Source organism: Gymnoscopelus microlampas (assembly GCF_963454915.1).
Source record: "Gymnoscopelus microlampas genome assembly, chromosome: 18".
Lineage (NCBI taxonomy): Eukaryota > Metazoa > Chordata > Actinopteri > Myctophiformes > Myctophidae > Gymnoscopelus > Gymnoscopelus microlampas.
The window spans coordinates 13,588,926-13,616,549 of NC_139955.1; the positions used below are offsets into that span (position 1 = coordinate 13,588,926).

The window sequence follows — 27,624 nt, forward strand, 5'->3', positions numbered from 1 at the left end:
TAGCGCGGCACTCGGTGCCGCGCTATGAGCTTGTATATCTGCTATTTTTGAATAGCCAAAGAAATCTAAAGTGACACAGATGCATTCCAGGTCTTAATGGGTTAAAGGCACTTCTTTGTGTGTGTGCAAAAAAAAAAAGAGTATATCCCCCCGGAAGTGAATATTACGCACTGATAAAGTGATGTATTTTCTATTCAGAACCAGGTAGACTACTCAAGCATGATGCATAAAAAACAGAAAATGCATCTTTGCCGATATTTCACGTCAAACAATAGTTTGATGTTAATTTGGTGACGCCTCCTTTCAGAATCCACCTTGTTTTAAAAATAAACTACACCGCTTTATCGTTGTGACATTTGTGTTCTGTGTGGATGTACGCATGCCACAAATGACAGTTTAAATTTGTGTGAATCACGCTCCCCAACTTAGCTAAGAGGTACATTATCTACAATAAACTAAAGCAAGAGTATATCAGGATGGATATATCACCTATGTAATTTATTTTCCTTAATTACGAGGACCATTAGCTGTGTTGCAAGAGTCCTATACATCCTATTAAGCCACAGAGATGTTGCCATGACCACAGAAAACTAATGGGTGAGTGGGAAATTAGTGGTGTTAAAGATTAAGTGGAGAGCTGGCTTATTTCTTAAGGTCTTATCTCATCATTAAGTAATGATTATGAAGATTCACTAAAAAGGAAAATGTAGTTTTTAACTCTCCTATCCATGTTTTTACTCACTGCATTTAAGGTGGCCGTAAATGGTATTCAATAAAGGCAGTGTGTGTGCGTGTGCTAACGGATGTATCCACAAAAATGCATCTTTTTGACACTGTAATGTTCACCTAAAGATCTTTTTTTTAAATCATATCGGGATATTGAATACATAATAAAAACAATTCTCAAGTAACATTATCAAGGAGGAAATCGGGCCATCGCACCAGGGCTTTGATAAAGATCCGTTTGTAGACGTGGTGTGGGGGCAGCCTGTTGACCCTGAGGTCGGCTGCTGAGAAAACATGTTCTGAGGGAGCAGACACACGGCAGTGTCTCACCAACGCCGTCAGACAGAGACATCGGAATTCACTTTATACTACATGGGCTTGTGTCCAGGGGAACTTCGCGCATGTAATGTCCAGGGAAACTTCGCGCATGAAAACGCTAGTCCCTGTGTTTACTTAACCTATTAAGACCCGAGGCGATTCTTAAAAATGTTTTCTAAATCCTGACCTATGTTTTTTTCAAGATTTTTCAAAAATAGCAGATCTACAAGCTCATAGCGCGGCACTCGGTGCCGCGCTATGGGCTTGTATATCTGCTATTTTTGAATAGCCAAAGAAATCTAAAGTGACACAGATGCATTCCAGGTCTTAATGGGTTAAGTTAACTTGCGCAGACAATCAGAGGAAATCAAACAATAATAATAATTTATAACCACATCACTATAAACATGCTCGTTCTGCGGATGGGGAATAAGCATCAGTAAAAGACGTATCTATACTTAATTGCGCAGCGCAACGTGTTGTCAGTTTGTAGATCTGCTATTTTTAGTGCGCGAATGTGCTGCTAACTGAAATATACAACAATCCTGATACATCCTGATAATAAATAAAAAACTATATCTACCAAATAATATGCAACTTAGAAACTTAAATCAATATCCTGCCATTTTAAAATGAGCAGTTAGATGGCTAAATGGTTAGCTGTGCACACCACTACCCAGGCCAAATTCAAAGCCTTTTAGTCACTCCCCCCCCCAAAAAGGAGTCAATCCTGGATTACAAGGACATGCTGAATGCAATGCAGTTCAATATACAGGGGTTTTATCACAAAAGGGAGAGGCGAGGAACAAACAGGACGGACAGCAGAGAAAGAGATCCTGAGTTCTCAGTTGAGCACGGGAAGTGACTGCGTTAAAAGCAAAGGAATTCTCAAGTAACCTCTCAAGGCAGCGTTGTAACAACTCAGAGCTGACATGACCTGCTTTCTTTCTGAATGAGACTGTGGAGTGGATTTCCCCCCTTATTACCCCGCAGCAACAGTAGAGATAAGACGGGATACCATCATGACAAGAAGAATCACAGCTATGCGTTTAAGAGATGTCATTATTAAATGACTAAAAGTCTCAGAATGGGTTAATCTGAATCAATATCATCTCGGGTTCATCAAAGAATGCATCAAGATATATTGGCCTCTCCGAGTTTCAGAATGCAAAAATACAAGCGATAAGATAACATGAATGCATGCCATATGTTCAAATTATGAGCCATTCAGCACAAACGGCAACAAAACGGTAACTTTAAAATAGTCGGATATTGATATTAACGGTTTAACAGATGACATATCGACTTCCAGGGGGCAGCCCAAATGAAAATATAAGCCGTTTTGAAATGTTTAGCCTATGTGCCCTTTCAAATAAGGTAAGCAAGGCAAACAATCATCCATGTGAATCATAATCATACTGAGCTAGGGACCAAAGGAATCCCATGCATAGCAAAAAGGTTGTTCGTTGGTTAATAAGGTCTCCTCTGCGGTGTATTCATTCACTGTTCTGGCGGTGAGTAATGTGCAATAGGCGAGTGAATAGGAAAGAAACTGGGTCAAAAGCAACAAACGTCAGTGAACCTACGTCAAAGTTGTTGATGGCGTAGGCCAACTCCCCGCCCCCGGGTGTCGTGTTCAGGGCAGAGTCCTCGGTGGCGGTGGCCTGGGCGGCGTTGGAGATTCCGGAGACGGCGTGCTGCAGCTGCTTGTAGATGAGGTCACGGTTGGCCTTGTAGGCCGCCACGTCGGGGTGCTGCAGGCACGCGCGAGACGCCGTGTACAGCATGGGGATGTTCCTCTGCAGTACCCCGCGGGCAGCCGCCATTTGGTCCTTGTGGGTGACGTCCTTCAGCTCCTACCAGTGGGGGGGTGGGGGGGGGAGAGAACAATCAGAAAAGGTTAGATGAGTGAGAAGTGAGTGGAATGCTTTATAGGTACAGGCAACAGGGGAACAGGTGTAGAGAAAGTGATTTCCACAGGGAAGGAGGGGGTGCATAATACTTTGGATTCAAAATGAGCCTGTTATGCCCTCATGGAGACACTTAACCCATTAAGACCGGGAACGCATCTGTGGAACCACTTTAACCATTATTTTATACTTTGGCTATTCAAAAATAGCAGATATACAAGCTCATAGCGCGGCACCGAGTGCCGCGCTATGAGCTTGTAGATCTGCTATTTTGGGGAAATTGTGAAATGTTTTGAAAATCTTCTTATAATATTTTTTAAAGCGAACATTTTTAACTCAAATCTTTGCTTCTGGGGGGTCCCTGGAACAAAATATTTTGAGATGGGGGGTCCGTGGTCAAATACATATAATTTTGGGGTCCTTGACATGAAAAAGTTTGAGAACCGCTGTTTATAGCAACATTTGTAATGTAATAAATACATTTTCCACAATAAAAAAAAAACAAATGGCAGATCTACAAGCTCGTAGTGCGGCACTCAGTGAGCTTATATATCTGCTATTGTTGAATAGCCAAAGAAGCACAGATACGAAGTACGAACAGATGCGTTCCCGGTCTTGATGGGTTAAGTGTGACAAAGCTTACACCAGATGACCCAGATTTGTTTCTGTTCCCCGGGGTAACACTACACACTCATAATCGGGACATTACAATACGCCTTTGCCATTTAATACATTGCTATTCAGACATCGGCACTATATATTCTGATTATCTTTTCGTTGGAAGGACTACGGGACGCACTAATGAATGTGTTCAAAAGATATATGGCTTTTTAAAAAATTAGGCTTCTCATTAAATGTTGCGGCCTACTGCCCGAGACTCAACAAAATAGTTGGGTCATTTATGGCACTTCCGTGACCGCGGAGAGCGAAGGTCCGTTTCTCAATGGATTTGTCATCTAGGAGGGTTATTAAACAAATTTAGCCGGGGTGTCTTTTTTAAAACGGCGGGGAAAATTTGTGGGAGACCAAAATCCAAAATGGCTGCCGTGAAAATGAACTTTTTAATGGTTTGACCTACAATGAATGGTTTCAGAGCTTATTTTGGTCAAGGAATACATATATGGTGTTTGTATAATGATTTGACCTATTGTCGACCTTCAAATGCAAGATGGCTGCCAATTATGAGCTCCAAAAGGGAGTTTTTTCAAAATCGTCACAGAGCCTTCATATTAGGCTCAAATGAAAGCTCTGCTCATGATGAGTTGAATAATATACAGTATAAGTACACAGAAGTAATCTCTGAGGTCAATAAAGTCAATGTTTGTGTGTAAACAGCAGTTGCTGATTTGCGGTTTCCCATTAAATAGGGTAGGCTACTGAGAATATGGTGTCCAGTTCATCCCATCACATTTTCATAATGAACCAAAAATAAATGAGCTCTATAGCCTAACATAAAATAGTATTCTGTATGCAAAGCTAGAAAGGTTAGTTGCTTGAGGTGAATTTAAAGGTCAACTCATTTGTCACCCTTATTTTGTAGTATTGCTCCCAGTGTTTCCTGTCTGTCTTCCTTGCCTTGTCTAACCAGTCTTGTGATTTTGTCAGTGTTTCCACCTGTGTCCTCCTAGTCCCCCAGCCTATCCCAGTGTTGATTGTCAGTTGAGTTCACCTGTGTCCTGTTAATCCCTGTCTATTTAAGCCCTGTGATTGCATTGTGTTCTTATTGGTCTGTAGACCTTTGTCATGTGAGGTTTTTAGTCGTTGTTCTTTGCGCTCAATAATCTTGGAAGTGATTTTGGATAAGAACCTCTCGCCAGAGCAGGATGCACAGCACGCCCTGTCTGTAGTGCTTTCCTCGTAGTGCTTGGTCTACCAACCCCTCCACTACTACCCCTGCTGTAACCAGAGTGTCTGCCATTCCAGAGCCCTTGAATCGCTTGTAGATGGCATAGATGTACTGTAGGACATCAGCTGGTGGAAAGGTACGAGGATTGGGAGGATGTCCTTGAACATTTCTGGATTCTCTGCCTTGAGCTCAGTGAGCATCTTGTAGGTGGGCAGGTCACCAACAAGAAAGGAGAATGGAATATTCTTCTGCCACATGGCCTCCACATGTTCCACCATGATGTCATTCACCACTGACTGACTTGAAGGTTCATTGTATGTTGTGTGGTAATAAGGCTTGCTCTTGTTGGGTGGTGGATGACAGCAGGACTGGGCACCACTGTATCCTGGAACTCGCTGCTCTTCAGGTGGTGGTCTTGTACCATGATTGTCTACACGAGACAGTGCATGTATCACAGAGCGAGCACACTGCGGAGCTCTGCTATCAACCTGGGAGTAAATGTCCATGGCATGACAAGGAGTAAAGATCTGGTAGACACTCTGCACAAGAGCGGTGTCTGCATCAGCTTTGCAGACACACTGCTCCTCTATGACCATTGGGCACTGATGGATGTGGAGGCATCAGCAACCTGCCCACACGAGATCGCAGACAGCAAGCCAGCTATCGTGATCATCGACAATGACGACTTCAAGATTGACACTATGACAGGTGACTCTACAGCAGTCCATCGAACAAATGTCATGTACATGCAGCCAGAGAGCTATGAAAAGAAACCAGGCAAAGAGACTGCTGAAACGCTCACCAAGAAGAAGGAAATCTCTGCACAGCTAAAGCAGAAGTGTGCGGAACTGACAAAGGTTTGCCAGTACAGATGCCCCCCCTGGTAGCAAGAGTGAGTCACCTGCTTGTCCCAGGGTAGATCCACCAGTGGATGGGTCAGCTCCGCAGCGTGCTCGCTCTGTAATACATGCACTGTCTCGTGTAGACAATCATGGCAGAAGACCACCACCTGAAGAGCAGCGAGTTCCAGGATAGAGTGGTGCCCAGTCCTGCTGTCATCCACCACCCAACAAGAGCATGCCTAATTACCACACAACATACAATGAACCTCCAAGCAAGTCAGTGGTGAATGACATAATGGTGAAACATGTGGAGGCCATGCGGCAGAAGAATATTCCATTCTCCTTTCTTGTTGGTCACCTGCCCACCTACAAGACGTTCACTCAGCTCAAGGCGGAGAATCCATTAATGTTCAAGGACATCCTCCCAATCCTCGTAACTTTCCACCAGCTGATGTCCTACATCTATGCCATCTACAAGCGATTCAAGGGCTCTGGAATGGCAGACGCTCTAATGTCCAAGATTCTTGAGCACAAAGAACAACAACTAAAAACCTCACCTCGCATGACAACAGACCAACAAGACCACAGTGCAAACACAGGGCTTAAATATACAGGGACTAACAGGACACAGGTGAACTCAACTGACAATCAACACTGGGATAGGCTGGGGGACTAGGAGGACACAGGTGGAAACACTGACAAAATCACAAGACTGGTTAGACAAGGCAAGGAAGACAGACAGGAAACACTGGGAGCAATACTACAAAATAAGGGTGACAAATGAGTTGACCTTTAAATTCACCTCAAGCAACTAACCTTTCTAGCTTTGCATACAGAATACTATTTTATGTTAGGCTATAGAGCTCATTTATTTTTGGTTCATTATGAAAATGTGATGGGATGAACTGGACACCATATTCTCAGTAGCCTACCCTATTTAATGGGAAACCGCAAATCAGCAACTGCTGTTTACACACAAACATTGACTTTATTGACCTCAGAGATTACTTCTGTGTACTTATACTGTATATTATTCAACTCATCATGAGCAGAGCTTTCATTTGATCCTAATATGAAGGCTCTGTGACGATTTTGAAAAAACTCCCTTTTGGAGCTCATAATTGGCAGCCATCTTGCATTTGAAGGTCGACAATAGGTCAAATCATTATATAAACACCATATATGTATTCCTTGACCAAAATAAGCTCTGAAACCATGTATTGTGCATCATTGTAGGTCAAACCATTAAAAAGTTCATTTTCACGGCAGCCATTTTGGATTTTGGTCTCCCACAAATTTTCCCCGCCGTTTTAAAAAAGACACCCCGGCTAAATTTGTTTAATAACCCTCCTAGATGACAAATCCATTGAGAAACGGACCTTCGCTCTCCGCGGTCACGGAAGTGCCATAAATGACCCAACTAAAAAGCCCCATCTAAACCACATTATTTAATGCACTCAATTTGGTACATGGATATTTCTTCCATTCATTAAAACATTTTAACATGATTGCAATTTTAAGCAAATTTCCTGCCAAAATCTGTTAATTTTGGTATATTATGCATTCAGATATGCAATTTCAAGTGGTCCGAGACTAGCCTTAGTTTAACCACATTCAACCAGGCCGCCCTGTTTTAGTCACGTCGTAACATGCGAAACATTTCAAAATGTTTGAATAGGGCTTAGTTGGTTAAAGCGCTTGCAAAATCTTATTCTTCTAATTTCTTACGTTCATTAATGTACACTATGTCCTATGTCAGCTGGCATATGCTGGAACAATATTTTACCTCCGTAACCTGTATAATCTTGACTTGGCAAGGACTACAGGGCTTGGTAATTCTCCTAGGGGAGCTGATAATATCTACATGCAATTGTCACAAAACGGTTTCCACATAGACCAGAAATAATGATTACTTTTGGTAGCCGTTTCTGTAAACACAAGCATAACATTCCTTTTATTTCTACAGGTTGGTGGTTTGTTATAGCGGTCTATAACGTTGACTATCATCGCAACACCAGCCACGACGCAACCAAACTTTCCGACACTGGCAGAACTCAAGCCTACGATGTTATGGATTGGCCTGTAGGTGTGGTGGTCTCTCTGACCCCGTCACGCTGAACCATCCAAGATGCTCATGACCAACTCGGAACCGTCTTCTGTCCTGTAAAGCTGAATTCCAATACCCCAACTTTCACACCCGCTCGCTCTCCTCACGAGCTTCTCGCCACCTTCTGGATTCTGTTCCCGTTTATTGTAATTTTACAGTGAGCTTTATCTATCCAACTCCATTTGGCATTAAATACCACCAGCGATGCAGGAGAGGGTTGGCAATCAACCATTGTTCCAACTCTTGCTCAACATTAGCATTTCTGTGAACCGTGGCAGTGTGTGAATGCAATGCAATCACTCTGATTGCTTTACGTGTGAACGACTTTGTTTTAACCCATTGAGACCTGAAGCCGGTTCTACATGTCTCCTAAATCTCAACAGTTTTCTGAAAAACTTATGTTTCTATATCAGTGGTGCTCAATATTTTTCATGTCAAGGACCCCCAAAATGATATGTATTTGGCCGCGGACCCCCATCAAAATATTTGTTCCAGGGACCCCCAGAAGCAAAGATTTGAGTTAAAAATGTTTGCTTTAAAAAATAATATATTCAAAGATTTGCACACATTTTCACGATTTTTCAAAAATAGCAGATCTACAAGCTCGTAGCGCGGCACTCGGTGCCGCGCTATGAGCTTGTAGATCTGCTATTTTTGAATAGCCCAAAGTGTAAAATAATGCTTTTTAGCTCAAATCTAAAAATGACACAGTTCCAGGTCTTAATGGGTTAAAAACAGAGGAAAATTAACTTGGGCCGAGTCCCAGGTTTTAGAATGCAGAATATGTGGGTATAACAACAGCGGACGGTGTTGGACTTCTCTAACAAGAGCTCTTTCAATAATCACACATGAACGTTCCCTGACGTCTGTCAAACAAAAGTTACTGCCCGAGACACACTCAACCACATTATGTCATGCACTCATGTACACGTACCATTTCTGTCATCCATTAAATTCATTTACATCATTGCAAATTCAAGCAAATTCCATTTGCATTACATTCCTAAGTGGCAGTTTATTTGTCTTACCTACAGAGATGATGTATATGCAGGGTAATGGTTTCAAATGCATAAGAAAAGCTTTTAATCCCTATAAAAAGGGATTTGAAGCTGTCTCTTTTGACAGCTTTTCCTCCTGCTGCTAAATAGTTGAAACAGTAACTAATGAGCCTGAAGAACAAATCAACTGATAACCATAAATTCATGTGATGAGAATGTGTGTTAAACTAAATGTCAAAAGATGTTTGTAGATTCCAGTCATGTCGCCCATTATTGCAATTCCCTTCATATGCTCTAAGCTTGTGGAGGATCAGGTAAGTTTCCCATTTTCCCAGGGGATCCTGCAACTGTTAAAAGCAAATAGATTTCACTTGAAGAATCGATAAGCCCGCAGTTTGCTGGTGGTAGCAGTAACTTTATTCCCGTTAGAGGAAGGGAAACGCGTCGATGAGACATGCTGTGAGCTTGTAGATCGGCTATTTTCGGTGAGCAACACTGCCGCAAAATGAAATATAAATCAGGTAATGTGCACGCTCTCGCCCATTCCAGCTTTACCATGTGTTTCTGTTACGTATATGTTCTGCAGAATAGGAAGGGAGGGTATAATGACCCCAGCAAATTAAGACCCAACATTAAGTTGGATTCTTAAATGCCACAGAGACGACTTATTTGACATTATCCGAATACTTTTTAAGGCCTTTGACATTTTAAAAGGTTTTAGCACCACATTGGGTACTTTTTCTTCATAAGAATGCAATCAAATGCAATGACTATGAAGTCTTTCATCTGTCAGCTTAAAAACTTGGCACAACTTCATTATGCATAATTGGAAAAAGTGCAAGATTTTCCAAAGCTGGGAAACAATGTAATGTGCGTGTTACACTCTCTCCATTCAATATTTAACTTGGCAAGGAAAACAGACCTGTAGTTCTGGTGTGTTTGAAAATGTTGTTGTGCCCAGCAGAGCAACAATGACAGAGTCCTTTCCAAAGCATTTAAAAATGTTAAAAGCAGGGGTTCCCAAACGTTTCCTGTTTTCTACAGCTACTTTTTGGTCAAAGCCATTGTTTTACTCCATTGTAAGCATTGATAACTTTGAAGTCTAGCTGAAAAAAGTCCCTGTTGAAAAGAGTATGACAAGCGGGCGTGAAACACAATCAAAACATAATTAGCATTGTGAGGTTTGTATACCTAGTTGATCTGTACTGGATAGGAAGCCGTGCTCGTCTCATTACTCAGTTGTGTCACTGAGAGAATTCATCACGGAATGCACTTCACTGCTGACTACCGCTTATGATACAATTCTCATCTTGAGATAATGGGTTTTGTCACCCATGCTGCATCCAGCATACACACTCATCCTGCCCTCCACACTCTCCCCGTAACCGGTAATAAGGAGATTGTTCATGCTTATACCATCTAATCTTCTTGCGAAAGCATGGAGTACTCCCTCTCTCACTTGCTCCGTGGGCCGCCTGTGAAAGACGGCGACAAATCAACCCGATAACACCTATTCCGGTAACGACCTGCTAATGCAACCTATCCCTCACCTCAAACATACCCTTCATCTAATCCATATCGCCTGTGACCCACCATTGTGTTTCATCCAGTTTCTCCCTCCCTCTCCTTTTGGATAGCTGTACTTTACCTGCTGTCTTTTGGCAGCCATGATGTTGAGCTTGTCCACTTCTGGCTTCAGGGCTTTATACTGGATCCCCAGGTCCTGTTCTGTTCCCGCATTACGCACTTTCATAAGGTTCTCCTCCACCTGAACAGTAGATGGGACAGATGGATGACGATGATTACAGATACATATATTAGACAGCATTATTTTCACTGCATAACATCAATGATCTTAATTTGGGTTCTTGTTACTAGTTTTTATACAAAAAGAAATGTAGAAGACAGAATAGTTGTGGGAAGATAACAAGGGCTAGAAATATTTGATAGAGCCTATAGAGAAATATACCAAAAGCTTCAAGGTGGTTGCAAGTCACCACTGAGAATTGATTCATGACTCAAATGCCAAAATGTATTTTGCAGCCCACAGAAACATTGTACTCCACTACAGAAGTCTGCATTCCAGGCTTCTTTTCAAGGTTCTTTAGGGATGTTAGCCGGTTCATTTCCCTGTGGCATTCCACATTCTGGTTGTGCTCTCCGACAGGGAACGGCAGGAGATGAACATAATGAAGTAGAAGGCTATAAACAGAGCTCTGATAAGATAGGGTAGCTGAGTGAGACGCATATGTGCTAAGAGTAGGTTCTACACAGTTATGTTTTAAATCAACTGGAAGCCGACTGAATAACAGGGTGGATCCCCATGCGAGTGACACCAAACACTGTAATACCATACATATTTGTGGACATTTCAAACCCTCAAAATGTGGGGGAGTAGCAGAGTCTTTTTCAAGAGCTTTGCGTCCCCGTCTCTCCATTCCGATCCGTACAGGCCTGGTTGTTATCACAACATGGCGATGCAGGATGCCTCTGGCCCTTTTAGGAAGTCTGACAAGAGGCTTGTCTCGCCCGTTTAAATAGTTCACATGACCTCATTGGCTGTGCCTGTCTAGGCGCGTGTGATTGCATCAAGAGCAGGTTAGTCACCGATAAGACTTTATGCAGAAACTAAAAGGAACAGGAAGGGCCATTCCCTGTTGTCTCACAAACCATGTCGTTTTCTCCTTCAAGGTGAGCAATCAAAGTTTAACCGATTTAGACCTGAGGTCGATTTTAAAAACGTCTTCTAAATCCTTCTAATAAAACTTTTCAGAAGATGTTCAAATTTGTATTCAAAAACAAAAAAGAATTCCTGTTGCGATATACAAATAGCAACATCTAAAATGACACAGATGAATGACACAGATGCTTTCCCGGTTTTAAAAAAGGTATAGCAACATATAGGCTTTACCGCTCTTAATGGGTTAATGTGCTAAAGAAAGCTGAAAGGCACAGCGACTACCTTCTCTCCAGGCAAGGTAATCATGTCTAAATTCAAGGTCTTTCCTTTTGAGGATGGGAGAGTTTGGTTCCATTTTCTGAAGCATTAACCCATTAAGACCTGGAACTGTGTCATTTTTAGATTTGAGCTAAAAAGCATTAATTTACACTTTGGGCTATTCAAAAATAGCAGATCTACAAGCTCATAGCGCGGCACCGAGTGCCGCGCTATGAGCTTGTAGATCTGCTATTTTTGAAAAATCGTGAAAATGTGTGCAAATCTTTTAATATATATATTTCTAAAGCGAACATTTTTAACTCAAGTCTTTGCTTCTGGGGGGTCCCTGGAACAACATGTTTTGATGGGGGTCCGCGGCCAAATACATATCATTTTGGGGGTCCTTGACATGAAAAAGATTGAGCACCACTGATATAGAAACATACGTTTTCAAGAATACCGTTGAGATTTAGGAGACATGTAGAATCGGCTTCAGGTCTCAATGGGTTAAGGAGAACGTGTCCTAAATACTCAGAAGGAAGGTGACTGGACTCACCAGTTTGAGCTGTAGCAGCAGCTTGTAGACATCAGACATGTCTGCCAGCACCAGTAGGTGAGTGACGGCTGACAGGAGGGCCCTGGCAGCACGGACCATGTTGCCTCTCTTCACTGAGGAGCAGGGGTCCTCTGCAAACTCACTGGAGGCCTGCCTCATGGATTCACCTTTGACAGAAAAAGAAAAGAGTTGTCATTTTCAGTTGACAGTAGCACATTACTTGTTCATTTCCTTAAGTCAACATCCACTGCAGAGTTAGATCTTGCCGTTAGAAAGATAGATAAATGAGATTCTTCGGATTACATAGATAAAAGTGAACTTCATGAAGCGGAAAATGTACTTGAGAATGTACTGCCTCTAAGTCTAACGGGATAGGACAAATTGGTAATTTACTTTCAGGAAACATTTGATTGTTGTGAGGAACTACTGAAGTGCCCAGAGACATTTTAAAACAAGAACAAGGGGGTTCCACCACGCCTCAAGCCAAATTCAGGCTGGACCAGTGGCATTCTGAAGCCGCAGTATGAAGGAGGAAGGCACTGGCTCTGACAATTAAAGCCTTTTTAATAACATGGTGCAGGCAAATAACGTGGATGGCAATCATTATTATAAAGCATTAGTTCGATATGATCCATTGAAAAGTCCATCCCGACACCAGCACTATATAAATAAATGTAAACAACAATGAAATGAAGGCTTGTAGTCACACTTCGTGGCACGCAGCGAACAGAAGTAGCATCATCTGCCAAGTGAGAACAACAGTGTCCACTAGAAGTGTGGAAATAATCGATTCGAAGATGCATCGCAATGTGGGCGTGACCGCGGACATTACATTATCAAATATAGCCTGCTAACGTTTATTGTTGATTTCCCAATTACTTCCGAGGGAAACTTCGCATTCAACAGTCTGTGATGCTACATTAGGTACATGCTACCACAACTGATGTTCCGCTCCCTCTGAGGAACTGAACGAGGCTGTGATTAACAAGTCATAAAAAGTTGGCCAGTATTTTCAAAGCGGAAAATCTGGGCACATCTCTCAGTCAAATCATCTGTGATGTACTACATGCTCACACCACATCACAATGCGAGGTTTGCTATGGAGAGCCAAAAGGGTCATAATTCACTTCACGTTCCCCAGCCGACAAAGTGGGTCCATTTGGTTACATTAGTACACTTTGAGTTAAAATGACCACTGAGGTTTTTACTGTGTCGCAGTGCCATTGTCTTTTAAAATCAGAACTCTAGCATCAGATAGACCTAATTCAGGTCTTAAGGGACACTATCATGATCTTCAACATTATCTTGATAATTGTTGTACAGCTAATGTTTCATTAGCAGCTATAAAACCGAGCAGTCTTCAATGTGTCTCTGAAATGCCACCAACCCTGTGCTAAAAAGTTTACTCCCGTTCAGTCACTGGGGCAAAATTTATGAATGTGAAAACCCTTACTTCCTGTTTTTTAGCTGCTACCCTTGGTGGCCACAACATTGTCCTTATCATTTAAGGATGAATGCTCTTACACAATTACTATATTACTGACAAATGCGAGTTTACTGTATAACCAATAGTATGAGAAAAAGGAAATACATAACAGCAGCACCGTGACATTGTTCATGCCCAGTGTTTTTATTGCTCCATTCTATTAATGATATGCTTAGTTTCTTTTTTTAACAGCCTTTTTATGCCTTATGTATATCACTCTGAATTGCCTTTGTGTATGAAATGTGCAATACAAATAAACTTCCCTCGTTTGGTGTATTTACGGCAAAAAGTGATCTTGATTTTGAATGAATACGACTGATATCATCCCAGCCATAGACTGTATGACTGCCAAGCAGTGCAGCTCTGATTTAGATTTAGCCGTAATTTATTAACTATATTCTTTTATCACAAAATGCATACTAAACCAAGCCATATTTGCATTTTTAAATGTTTACCTTCATGCTCAGAGACAATAAGCAATACTCTAGCGCCAACCTAGGCCAAAATCTAATGAGTGGATTGCCATGAACCTTGCGGAGTGCATTCATGTTCCCCGGAGGATGAAGCCTAACATGTGACTGACACAATGACCTTTTCTCTAGCACACCCCTTAGGCCAAAATGTCAACTTTGGACACAAGCTAATAATATAATCTAAGGGCAGATTTCTGTATTGACTGCAATGACAGCACAGGTCTCTAAGGATGGCGATGTCAGTGGTTTCAAACCACTGACATCTGGTCTGGTAGAGTATAAGGAACAGCACAGCTCAGCATAGCACAGCTCCTGGGATGAACTAGCCTTTTAGACTGCATAGCCTGATTTTTTTTTTTCAAAAATGGGGGGAAATTTATGCTTATAACTTTATGCTTCAAATGGGTGGGATTTATGCACTTTAGAGGGGAACTACATATTAAGCTAATTATAGGTCTTATATTGTTCATTTGCATTTTGGTGCTCTGCTCCAATTTAAGGATGTGTGTATGGCGATTTCTCAAAAATAGCTTTACGTTTTGGCAGCAGGGCCAGTTAAAATGTTGCTGGGCCAAGTAAAACACTTAACTACTAATATACACATTAAGCCCTGTACTGTATGTGGCCCTGCTTTACTTATTGCTGAGTTACATGCACTAAAAAGTTCATATCTGTCATCGAGAAATGTTTTTGAAAGTTCTTATTCACATAAGTGCCTTTCTTCTGCACCACCTTTCCGTCATGTGGTCCATAAACCAACTACCTTCCTGCCCACCCACCCAGTCCATCCATTTGGCCATCTCTCTCTCTGCAAACGACATGAATAATTCCCTGTGGCAACTTTCATTCCCCGGTAACAAGCTATATCATTCTAGCCATGCTGTAGCAACTCTGTCAGGAGTCAGGAGGACTATGTTACAAAAGAAAACATGCCATTATCTTCATGTCCATAGTGCTGCCATGGAGTGTACCCACTATAGGAACGGATTGATAGATAGACCTTTATCTGATCCTGTGGGGAAATTCAGGTGTCATCGTAGGACAGGTAATTGTAGAGAGATTCAAATAAGACTCATTAAGTAAAATTAAGTTTAAATAGCTAGACTGATCTAGTCAGAGTGACTGAGTTAGCGTAATTAATAAACTATTAGCCTAATAAATGTACATATAATATAGGCGGCCACGTAAGGATACTGTACAAACTATCACCAGTAATATGGACATAGAGCTTTCATCAGTGAATGGATATTATGTGCAGACCGCATTGAAAGTAGATATGAGCCTGATACGTGTATAGTGTCAATCAGCCTACAAAGTGTATGGATAATATATTTAAAGTACTGTATATGGATGATAAATGTGTACAGTCTATCAACAGAAAAAGCATATAATGAGCAACTGTCAGCAGAAAAACATTTACAGCAGTTACAGTAAGCAGGCAACTGTCCTGGTGCTAGTGTACATCCCAGAAGTCCATGAGCAAGAGTAACGCAAGAGTCATCAATCCTGAGTCATTAATCCCAGAAGAGAACATTTGGGGGTTTGGTCATGCAGCCTGATGGCTGCAGGCACAAAGGACTGCCCAAGCCGCTCTACAGCAAGTACCTGTGGGCAGCCAACAGTTGGTTGCAGGCTACAAGTTAATTGCACTGGAGTCACTTCATTTGAGAAGACAGAGGACGTGAGGGAGAGGGGTAGTCTGACACATTTGCCCTGTACAGCTACACAGTATGTTAGAGAGTAATACACACACACACACACACACACACACACATCTCTCAACACCCAGTGACCAGTACCGCTAGCATACACAAACAAACTATAACCCCCCTCCGAAAAAAAAGAGGTCAAAGGCATGATGACAAAGCCTTGCTGTCTGGGTCATCCGGCAACAAGCTTTGTCCTACACTGGATATGCCTACACAGTTGACTGGGCACACAAATGAGGTTTGTAGCCTCACATTATTAAGCAGACAGTAAACACCAAAACAGTTTTGCTGGGGGAGTGAGGGCGTTACTGCCAAATTTCAACTTTTAAATAATGTGATTCTTATGCCAGCTCAGTCTACATTAGTGAAACACAAATCACGGTCTCCCAAAGCCAGAGACAGGAGTTTGACCAAAAAACTAATCTGAGTTGTCAAATTGATCTACTGCTCCATAGAGCAGTGGTTCTCAAACGTATTCACGTGAAGGACCCCCAAAATCTATATTTGTATTTGGCCGTGGACCACCGAGCTTAAAAATATTTTGTGCCAGGGATTTTAAAAGAATAGCAGATCTACAACCTCATAGTGCGGTGCCGCGCTATGAGCTTGTAGATCTGCTATTTTTTAATAGCCAAAGTATAGAATATGGTTAAAGTGGTTCAAATGATTGTGACGTTTATATTAACACATTTTGCTGAATGAAAAAGTGATTAACAATGCTCAGACTCACTATTCATTGCATTGGGTGGAGTCTTACCATCGCAACTGATAACACATTAACATTAACTCGCATTAAAATATATATATATACACATTATTATAATTGCAGGCTTTAAACTTTCATCCCTGGTATTTGCTAGATCTATTTGCTAGATTTTCCATTTAGGGCACACTGCACATGGAAATAAAATGTCATAAAGAAATCTATTAATTTAACACTCAAGGACATTTGGCTCATCTGAAAAAAATAATTTGCTGGGAGACATGTTGATAAATTGTGATACATTGTCCAGCCATTCTTAAAATTTCAACCTTCCAAGATGAGATTTAAGTGTTTTAGCATCTTTGACTGGAGGGCATTCCGATTCAAGTAGTGGTTGACAAGAACACAACACACAGCAGCAGGCAACGCTACTTAATCTGCACTAAAGAGATTGTGTAGATTGTGACCATGCTGGTTCCTGACCGAGCGCAAAAGGCGGTTTGTGCAAATGATAGACCACATGAAAAGCACACGCCCACCCACAGACTGTTATTCCCCAGCCCTGGTGAGTCAGATCAATAAGGCATTTTCATGGCCAGATAGTGATCGCTGCTGCTTTAATAAACTTCCATCCATCTAAAGGCTCACCTGCGGCCGAACAAGTGCATGATGAAATGATTAAAATGTATATCACACAATAAGCCACATAACCAGAAAGGACAACAGATGCACAGTCAGTTAAACGGTGTCACATGCCGAAGAAAGCAGACCTACAAGCTCACAACATGACGCACTGCATTTGTGCTTGTAGATTGGCTCTTTTCAGTGCGCAACAATGTAATACGAGGGACTATAAATAAAGCATTAGGGTGGAGGTTGGAGATGTTGCAGACAGGAGACAAAGGATGACATGAAGATGTGAGATGAAGCAAATAAATAGCGGAGAAGAGGATACGAGACGGCATTGTCATTAGCATTGTGATTAAATGCCTACTGATCCTGAATGTCCCCAAGAAGTCAAAGATGGATGTTTCAGAGCTTTTATGCAAGCTTGACGGGCCAGTATCTCATTGTATCTATAAGCCAGTATCTTAATGCAGATTTATAGTTTATAGTAGTAATTTCCTGTAAACCAACAAAAAAATTATAACTCAATCTGAACTCAGGACTTCCAGCTGATAAATAAAATGGATTTTAATGTAGTCCCCCAATAGCGCTTGCAAGATTGGCCGCATCTTCTGCCCGGCACAATGCTGCATAGCACCTAGCGGCAGTGCATTCTGCACGTGGGGGTGTGTTGGTCTTAAAATGCGTTGTGGTCTGGCGTGATCACAGTGCAATGCTATACTTTGGGCTTCAATTAAAACCAGCTCCAAGCTGGTCTGATCACCGGTGCAGTGACATTGCAGGTGATTCCTTGTTAGTTGGAGAGTGCATTGTTTTTGATTAGGCGCCTAGGCTGGGTTCACAATGCGCACACCAGATTGCAATCAAAATCCATTCAATCTGAACACAACAGGTTCAACAATTTAGGCGGCATTTGAAGAACTTGATTCTTCATTCAGCCTGAGGAAATAAAATAAAAAGTTGCCGCTGCCATGTGTGTAACAGATGAGCAGAGCAATGATGGAAAGAAACAGTATATAGCTTATTAAGTTGGCATGCCGTGCACACCGAAAATACCTTATTTACAAGCTCACAACACGTTGCAGAGCGATGCGTTGTGAGCTTGTTGTATATACACACACTTTATATAGTATGTTCACGACTATGCAAATATTGCGTATGGGCCTTTCCTGTCACTGACGGCAAGCCCTATCGGTCATTGAAACAAAGTTTCATTAATTTTATTTGTTTGTCAGGTGTCATAGTCCATCATGTCAATCAAATCAAGTCCCGCTCTGCATTAAATCCCACCTTGATATTTGAATTTCTGCATCATGCGGAAAGATGTCAATCCAAGGAAGGCAAATTTGCCCTGAACGCCATTTCACAGAGATTTTAAGGGATGGGTGACAGATGAATGAAATGCTCCATGGTAAAAGTGGTGACAGGAGCTAGAAATCCCAATAAAATAAAAAGATATGTCTAGAGGAAACAACATTCTATCAGCCTCCTAACATGTAGGCTTTAGCGTAATAACCCTCCCCTAACGATTATTCAGGCTTTTTTCCCTTGCCCATTTAAACAGCTGGTAAGCCACAGCTGGGTGGAAAATGCCCTCTGAATCCATGGGAGGGTTTAGCCCTGCTCAATGGCAGCATTATCAGTCCGGGCACGCTTGGCTGAGCAGCGTGGCATAACTGACAGCCAAGCCCAGGCACCAGCTAACAACAGACACGGGATTCCTGTCCAATGACAGCATACCAAAGCTACTGTGACATTCCCGGACATTGAACACAATGCAGGCCATTTCTTGACACTGTGGCCACCTCCAAACTCAGCCCAGACCACACGTACAGGCATCTAAATTGCTGGGTGTCTGGGAGGGGAGAGTCAGACACTGACAAAGTTAACAGCCATACTCCAGTCATGGACCCTAAACTCACTAGCCTACGAGTGTGCCAAGACATCCTGATATGACGAGCATCGGGGGACTGTGTGTGTGTGTGTGTGTGTGCGCTTGTGTGTGTGTAAACTCTAACCACATCACACATACTGGCATCTAAATTGCTGGATGTCTGGGAGGGAATAGAGGAGAGACAAACGCTGAGAATCACTTCACAAAGTGATAATAGCCACCCCCGAGTCATGGCTCCTAAACCCACCGATCTAGTGTGTCAAAAAGACATCCTCATATGATGAGCATTGGGAGGATTTGAGAGAGAGAGTGTATGCATGCACGCGCGCGCGTGCGTGCGTGCGTGCGTGTGTCAGTTGATTCTCAGCAGGCAGGTGGATATAGCCTTTTCATTTAAATACATTTGAAATCATCGATGACATCTGCACACTTTGCCTTCCCCTACTCTTCGTGCAGGAGTTAAGCTCCACAGTCATTTCCTTGGCAACAGCTCCATACAGGATCATTCTGATATCAAAGCACATGAAAAAAATATATATAACAAAGTAGAACTACTAATTGGCGAAGGGTGGAAGGTACACAACACATCATTTAAATGGTGACGAGTCCCTGGCAGAATGTCTCATTCAATATTCATCACTATCAACAGTCTATTATTAAAAGCGCACATCTCAAAAACAGACATACGAGAAGCTACATATCTTGACGGTGTTAAATCCCTCGATTAACATGCATCCTCCCTTTTTGTAAGTGGGTTGAAAAACACAAGAATAATAACATCCAAACTACTAGAAAAACATTTGGGGTTGGTGATGTGCAAGAGCAGATGCCCCGGGGCAACCTTATGCCGAACACACACACACAATCCACCAGGGTAGCATGGTTCCTGTAAGCATGCACAGCATCAATCACACAAAACTTCAAATTCATAATTAGGGTCTCCATTAAGAGGTAAAGGCATGTTCTCATAGGAAATCTAGTCGTCTCACAACTGTGATTATTCCCATTTAAGATCTACCATTGGGGTAGACAGTGTAAACAGTCCATGATTTATTTAACAGCCCTGGGAGCACCCTGTGCAGGCCTAAAAACACACACTATTGCAATATGTGTTTTCCATATACCTTGCTTGCGGACATCCTCCACAGCAGCAGTCAGCTCGTCCTTCAGGAACTGGCTCTCTTTCGCAATCTTCTCTCCTTTATCCAGGAAGTTTGCGGTAGCCGTCTCGACCGAGGCGGCCAAAACATGAGCCTTCTTAGAGCGACCCTTCTTCTTGTTAGATGGGCCTTTATTGCTCGAGTTGACCAGCGTGGTAACCTTTAGAGAGAAAAAGCTACTGTCAGTGTCCATTAAATGACAGCTATGTTACGCCCGCCTGTACTTCCGAGCATATCGGAGCAATTTTAGAGACATCTTACAAGTTCGCAAAGGAGGAGTATTTTATGGTGACAGGGGAAGCGGAAATTGCTTTAACAGCTTCACCCAGATGATGGCTACTCCGGTGGCTCTGATGAGTGCACGGCGGTGGCTGACTGTTGAGGATAATGGCATACTTAAGGAGTAGTTGGCCCAAAAAATGATTTATTTTCTATCAATTACACACCCCATGCAGCCTTGAATTCATGGAGATTTTTTGTTTTTTGTCACATTCCTGAGCCAATAATTTGATGACCAGCGGAGTCTTGAGTCTCCTACTGAGCAGCCACCCGGTCATCAAATTATTGGCTCAGGAATACGACAAAAACTAAAAAAAAATCTCCATGAATTCAAGGCTTCATGGGGTGTGTAATTGATAGAAAATGGGTATTTTTTGGGGTGAACTACTTCTTTAAGTACAGTCACTGGTCAAACAGGTGACCTTCCAATTCCCAGACTGCATCTCCACCCACTACACTACTGCAGCCAAATGGTGTTATGATGGCGTTTTCATCAATGCAATTCTAAATGTTAATGTTACAGGACAAACCAGAATGACTAGCATAGTGAAATATATCCCCCTATGCATGAGTCAATCTGATTTATCTAATGCCTTACACACAGTGCCCAAGTATTGCATGATATAGGCTTCATAGACCCAACAGCGTGAGACATAAATTACCAGCATTTTACATGTTATCACAGTATCAAAGTTTCCTGTTTCTCTAACTCTTCAATATATTATATGAGTTAGATTATATTCCATATACTTCGCAGGAGGCTTGCAGTTATATTTCCTTATTTTCTTCCATCATATTACTTCTCAAAAGAATGTTTTCTTCTTTATCATTTAATTATTCAAAACAATGAAAACAATGGCAGATCCCCCAGCTATAGTATAGCTATAGTTCAATATTCACCTCTGTCCTAATCATAAGTTCCAAAAACAAAATAACTGCATTCCTTTTCATTGAAATATGCATAAACACATCTCATCTCATTTTTTGCCAGTGGTGGCAATTTTACCAAATAGATATATACCTTTATTATCCCGTGAGGGGAATCAGTCACCCAGAGGCGGCACAGCAGTTAAGGTTGCAAAGTTACAGGTAAAGAGTAACAAAAAGAGAAGTACTGCTGTGTACGGCAATACAAGGCAAAAGAAAAACACTAAAACAAGAAGCATCAACAATACAGAGCAACGGTAAACGGAGGTAAAAAACAAATAAAGTCCATTACAGTCAGTGCTTCATAAGTGTCTCACTGTATCTTGCCATAAAACTAATAATTATCAGTGCAATGCCAATCAAAAAAGTGTCCATTTGGTCAGTGCAAAAGCATGAAAGTAAAAGTACTCAGTGAAACACACCAAGAACAAAGAACCTACCCCACCCTAGAAATGTCATTAGAGGGCAGAGTCTTTGAAACACCTATTTATTCCAGGTTACCAGCAGACATGAATACTATTGTGAGAAGATTTTTATCAGCTGTTCTTGCATTGTAATTTATATTTGTTTCTCTGTAAGTGCTGGCAGCTAGCTACATTGTTAAACAATTTTCCATAATTTCCAGAATGTGTAATTGACTCGTCCCTTGAAATTTGAGAAGACACTGCTGATCAAATCTTACCCTAATCACAGCAAGGGAAGAGAGCCTAGTCTAGCCACTAAAGCTAAAGCATGCCACTAAAGTAACGTGGTGTAATGTTGTTGGCCGGTTGAGCTATGATAACTGATTTATTATAAACCAACAAAATAAGGGTAGCTTGGCTTATCGATTGACAGTTATTTTATATATTACTTTGTAAGAGGCCGTTTTTAAAATATATAATTCTTGGTTGTTTGAACTTTGAACCATTTTTTTCTGGCATCAAAGTTTTTGATTATGACTTAAATCTCTAACTGGGCCCTTTTTTACCAATTTAATGTTGCCAAAAGCCCACATTGTAACGTTACATGAAACATGCGCTCCCGTTAAATGTATAAATGCATTTATTATGAGAATCAAAACCTTGTTTTCCCTCATCTTCTTAAAATCTCTTTTCAAATTGTAGTACTACTACAAGGTTCATAAATGACATGTTGCAAGGTCATGTTGCAAATATGTGTAAACAGTAAACACTGATCTATGGTCCATCTATGACTCTATGACGAGTCATTTAGTTCCACATTCAATGTGGCGTGGGGGCCCCTATGCCCCCTCAGACGCCCCAACTCACATGTCCCTGGCTGCCTTTTGGGTTTCAATGGCTGGCTGATTTCAAAATGTTACACAAATGATATTATGGATGCGCATGACTGACCAAAATCAAATTAAAAAATTCCACTGCTCTGGCAAAGTTGTGTCAGACAGCTTGCAAGCCTTGCATTTGACCTTTTCATTTTTTCCCCCATAATGGTTCACCACTAAACTTTTCATACGTGCCAATCGCTCCATCTTTGTAATGCTGTGTATCGCTCTCTCCTGTGAAAGTGTGTGTGTGACTGTGTGTGTTAAACGTATTCACTCAAATTTTAAGTCTAATATCCAACAGCCAGCAGGTGAGAAAAATAAATGATATACAGTAGTATACAAATGTATTGTACAGTAGTATTAAACTATGTTAATGTATTCATTGTAACTAGACAGACAGATCACAAGGCACTTTAAAATGTGAATTACCTGAGTAACAAGGGGTTCCAGCAGCCTTTCTACAGCCAAAGTACGGATCTCCAGACTCTTTGGGTCCCACTTGAAGTTGATGTTGGCGGTGTTGATGGCCGTCATGTTGTCACAGATCCTGGGAGTTAGGTTGAGAATATAAAACTATGAATCAGGCACAGATAAGAGACAGATGTCTGGCGCCTACTGAATCCATTTTTCAAATGCAATGGTAATGGTCTTCAAAAAAAAAAATACAGACTTTGTTGTCATAAGCAATGACTCCGCACATTAAAATAGGCAGTGCTCCAAGCTTTCCAAGGCCAAACATTGTCTTTTAAATTGCTTTATTTTGATAGACAGTGTGAGATAGGAACTGTGACAGAGTGAGAGGGAAGCAAGCAGCAAAGAGCCTCAGGTGGGCCAGCAGCGGTAAGGACTTCAGTCTTATTTATGTGGTATGCGTGTGCTCTTACCAGGTGAGCCACTGGGGCACCCCCAGGGTTCAGATTTCTAATTTACATTCCTAAACTTCTATGGTGGTGTAATCCCGGCATATTTGCAAATGAGGGCCCAACCCAGATTACCTCATCCAAGAATTAAATAGGAGGTAAATGAAGAGTTGTTGTTAGGACAAGCTGTGGTTCCTTGGAGCCCATGGATGTCACAGGGTTTAAATATGTATAATATTTGTCTCCTCTTTAGAGACAGCTTAACCCATTCAATCCGGGAACGCCTCTGCGTCATTTTAGATTTTAGCTATTTTATACTTTGGCTATTTAAAAAAAATCATGAAAATGTGTGCAAATCTTTGAATATATATTTTTTTTTCTAAAGCAAACAGGGGGGTCCCTGGAACAAAATGTTTTGAGCTGGGGGTTGGCGGCCAAATGCATATTATTTTGGGCCTTGACAATTATAAACAAGTTTGAGAACCACTGACATAGCAACATATGTTTTTCTACATTTGTAGATGCGTTCCCGGATTGAACGGGCGACGTCACTTTCTGATTGACAGTCATAAGCAGAGCACAGTAACACTCTGGCCTAATTTCGATTTTCCTTTTCAGGCAGCAACTGCAGCTCTATTGATTAGCCATCACGCGTTGAGGGGCACGGATAATCAGCAAGCCCTGAGGGCCGAGCAGATTCATCCGAGAAGTTGGTCAGTTAAAATGTGCCAGCAACCTTCGAGCTCGCTCTAACCCTACAGCACACGGTCAGGCTAACAGAAATACTTCAAAATAACAAATCCAGATATACATTTAAATGATGCCCGACTTTGCCCGTGCAAATGTTTAACCTAATGTTGATACACTAAGGTTGGCCACCTTGTAACAGTACATGTACTAATAATACACTACTCAAATAAGTCTAAATACACTCAAATCGCAACATAGATATAGTTTGCATATATTTATAATAGATTGACCAAAGCAAAAAAGACCTGCCAGACTGAGCAAGTCAAAAATAGAGGAGGGCGTGGCAGCCAGTCATGGACTGAAACCACAAACTCAAGGGACTTTCATGTTGCTCACAGCTGATGTAAACTACCATTAAGTAATTCATATGTGTTTTGTCCCAGTAACCTAGCATACAAGTAAACTTAAGACAAAACATATACACTAATGTGTAATTATATATGTACATACATTGTAATCGCGCGGTTCGATTTATAACATTATCAGCAGCAGCAGAATAGCTGGCCAACTCCAGTGAAGTAGTTATAGGCCAGTGTTGGTCTCATGCCAAGCTGATTTCCGACTGTGTTTTAATCCCAGAATGACCTGGAAGCATTAGATGACCTCAGAACAGCTAGGCTAGCGCAGGGTGACTGCACTACATGTTTCATTGAGTTAAAGTCTAGACATTTTAAAAGACAATTTAGCCTATTGTAATGAATATAAGTGAAAATGAAAGAGAATGGGAGATCATGTCAAATCAGTGTCTGTGTGGTGAATTCCAAACTAGGGAATCCAAGAAAACGTGTGATGGGGACTTCACTTAATTTAAAAACGAATTAAAATCAATTAAGCTAATATTGGTAAATGTTGTGGGTTGACTGAACACCCAACACTTTGCTGTTTTGACTTTTGATCAACTTGGCCAAACGACATAATTTTCACCTATAAACCACCAATGGTGCAAAGAAACTAAGTACATTTACCCAAGTACTGTACTTAAGTACAATTTGAGGTATTCTTACTTTACTGGAGTATTTCCATTTTTTTAATACTTCTACTTCAACTCCAACTCCAGTGGCAAACATTAAACTCCAACTTCAGTTACTAGTTACTTTGCAGATATAAATTATATTATACCTCGGTTATTTGAAAAGATCTGCAAGCTCGTTGTGAGCTTGTAGATCTGCTATTTTCAAACGTTTTAGTACTTTAAATATATTTTGATGACAATACTTTCGTACTAACATTTTTAACACAGGCCTTTAACTTGAAACAGAGTATTTTGATATTGTGGCATTGATACCGTTCCTTAAGTAAAATATGCGAGTGCTTTTACCACCACCACCACCACTGTAAACAACTTTAACGTTATAACGTTAACTTGGCTCTCTCCAGCTAGGCATGCTAACTTAGCAAACACTGCTAACATACAGTATTACCTCAGCTTATGGCTATTATACGTCGTTCCCCGCATCACTGCGGGGAAAATAACGTATTTTCAACTAGGAGTACTAACTGCATTTAAGTGTAAATCCCTTCAATGAAAACAAATAGGTCATTTTTGTCGAGTAAAGGGATAACATAATAGTTTAGCCTTCGGCGTTAACTTAACGCCCAACTTTGTCTCGTTGCGTCATTAGACGGTTAAAGCCGTTATTTAAATGTTAATTTGGTGAAACAACGTCTCAAAAACTAAAGATAGTTTGACGCCCTTAGCGTAAAATATCAACATTTTAATAAAAATAAACAAACAAACATTCCACCGAAACTCTTGGGAAAAGTTCAAAATGGTGGAAGAATGGGTGGAATTTCAACAGAATTCCTTCCTGAACTGAACTCACCTCAAAGTTTTGTTTGTAAACTTGTTGCTTTGCTCCGTGCGTGTCGTAGTGTTGTTGTGCTCGTGGATTATTGCTTTATTACGGAATAATGAATCCCAAACTCCCAATAAATACCGGTTAGTTTAAGCCGCCGTCCAACAGTGAAAAGTTTCGATGGTTGGATTGTTTGTTTCGACGTCCCGTCAGTCACTCCCCAGCAAACACAATGGAGGAGCAGCGTTGCCAGGTTCTGTGAGAGAAATAAGCAACCAGGGGTATGACAACAAGCCCAAAAGAAGCGACTGAATAGGCCACATGAGCACTTTTAAATCTATATGCATTGGCTATTAGAAAATAGCAGATCTACAAGCGCGTAGCTTGTAGATCTGCTATTTTCAGGATAAAGCTTGAAAAAAAATGTGGAATAATAAACACAAATGTTGTATGGGGGTCCTGACTCCCGGTCCCTGGCATAACATATTTTCAGATGGGGGTGCGCAGACACATACATATTAATTTGGGCGTCTTTGACATGAAAATGTTTGAGAATTACTGGTTTAAACGACCCCAAAATAAGCAACTATACACTTGTTTAGAAACAAGCCCAAAAAAAACACGCAACCCGCAATACCACGTATTCAATTAATTGAATACACAGGACCCCAATGGAAACAAGCCATAGCACTTTCTTGGGTTTAATCCTTTTAGCATCCGTTTTTCTACAGAACTGTACGGTGTTTTTTTTGCAAACTGTTAATAAAGTATTCAATCAATCACCAATATTAACAAGCAACTTTACAGAAAAACAATCCCAAGGTCGCTTATAATAAGCGGACATGGCAACACTGGTGACTCCCAAGCAAACACAATGGAGGAGGAGGAGGAGCAGCAGCACGGTGTTGTGCCAAATCTAGTGTCCCATCGGAATTTGTTACCCTTTGGATGTCACGTACTGTGGGATAAATTAACTTTGCCAGTTGCATATCCTGTCTAGAACGGATACGGAAACGGTTGGTGTGCATGCATGTGTGTGTATAGTGCAAATGACCGGATACAGTAGGTGGGCTCTGGACCGGATCTGAGCACTGAACAGTTAACAGAAACCAGGGTTTTTCAAAATGTACTGCTGCGGACAGCCTGCCTGCCCACAAAAGGTAAGATTTCACGTGAGGATTACAGTTCGATTCCCAGGCTATAGGAATTAAGTAGCGTAAAAACAAGCGTCTATTTTGTAGCAGCAATTCTTACCCTTTTCAGGGTGTATATTAAGCTGCTTTCTATGGCAACCCGAAAATAAAAGCATTAAATGCACTGAGAGGTACATATTTTGACATTCCTCTATGAGTCAAACTGTTTCCCTTTCAACGTGCCATATTTTGTGAGAGAAATAATCAACCAGGTCTAAAACAAGCCCAAAAGAAGCAATTT

The 27,624-nt window shown here is 41.3% G+C and overlaps 1 protein-coding gene across 1 annotated transcript in view; it reads right to left on the bottom strand.

Annotated features, from left to right (window-relative positions):
• Positions 1 to 26,428, bottom strand: part of ctnna1 (catenin (cadherin-associated protein), alpha 1) — a 151,015-nt gene extending 124,587 nt beyond the window's left edge. The window contains exons 1-6 of the mRNA XM_084041905.1: positions 26,218 to 26,428; positions 23,214 to 23,331; positions 20,258 to 20,453; positions 12,242 to 12,408; positions 10,396 to 10,515; positions 2,631 to 2,900 (exon numbers count right to left, since the gene is read on the bottom strand). Of these exons, the coding sequence (XP_083898031.1) occupies positions 2,631 to 2,900; positions 10,396 to 10,515; positions 12,242 to 12,408; positions 20,258 to 20,453; positions 23,214 to 23,318 (858 nt within the window). The 5' untranslated portion in view covers positions 23,319 to 23,331; positions 26,218 to 26,428. The remainder of the gene's footprint in view (positions 1 to 2,630; positions 2,901 to 10,395; positions 10,516 to 12,241; positions 12,409 to 20,257; positions 20,454 to 23,213; positions 23,332 to 26,217) is intronic.
• Positions 26,429 to 27,624: the final 1,196 nt, after the last annotated feature.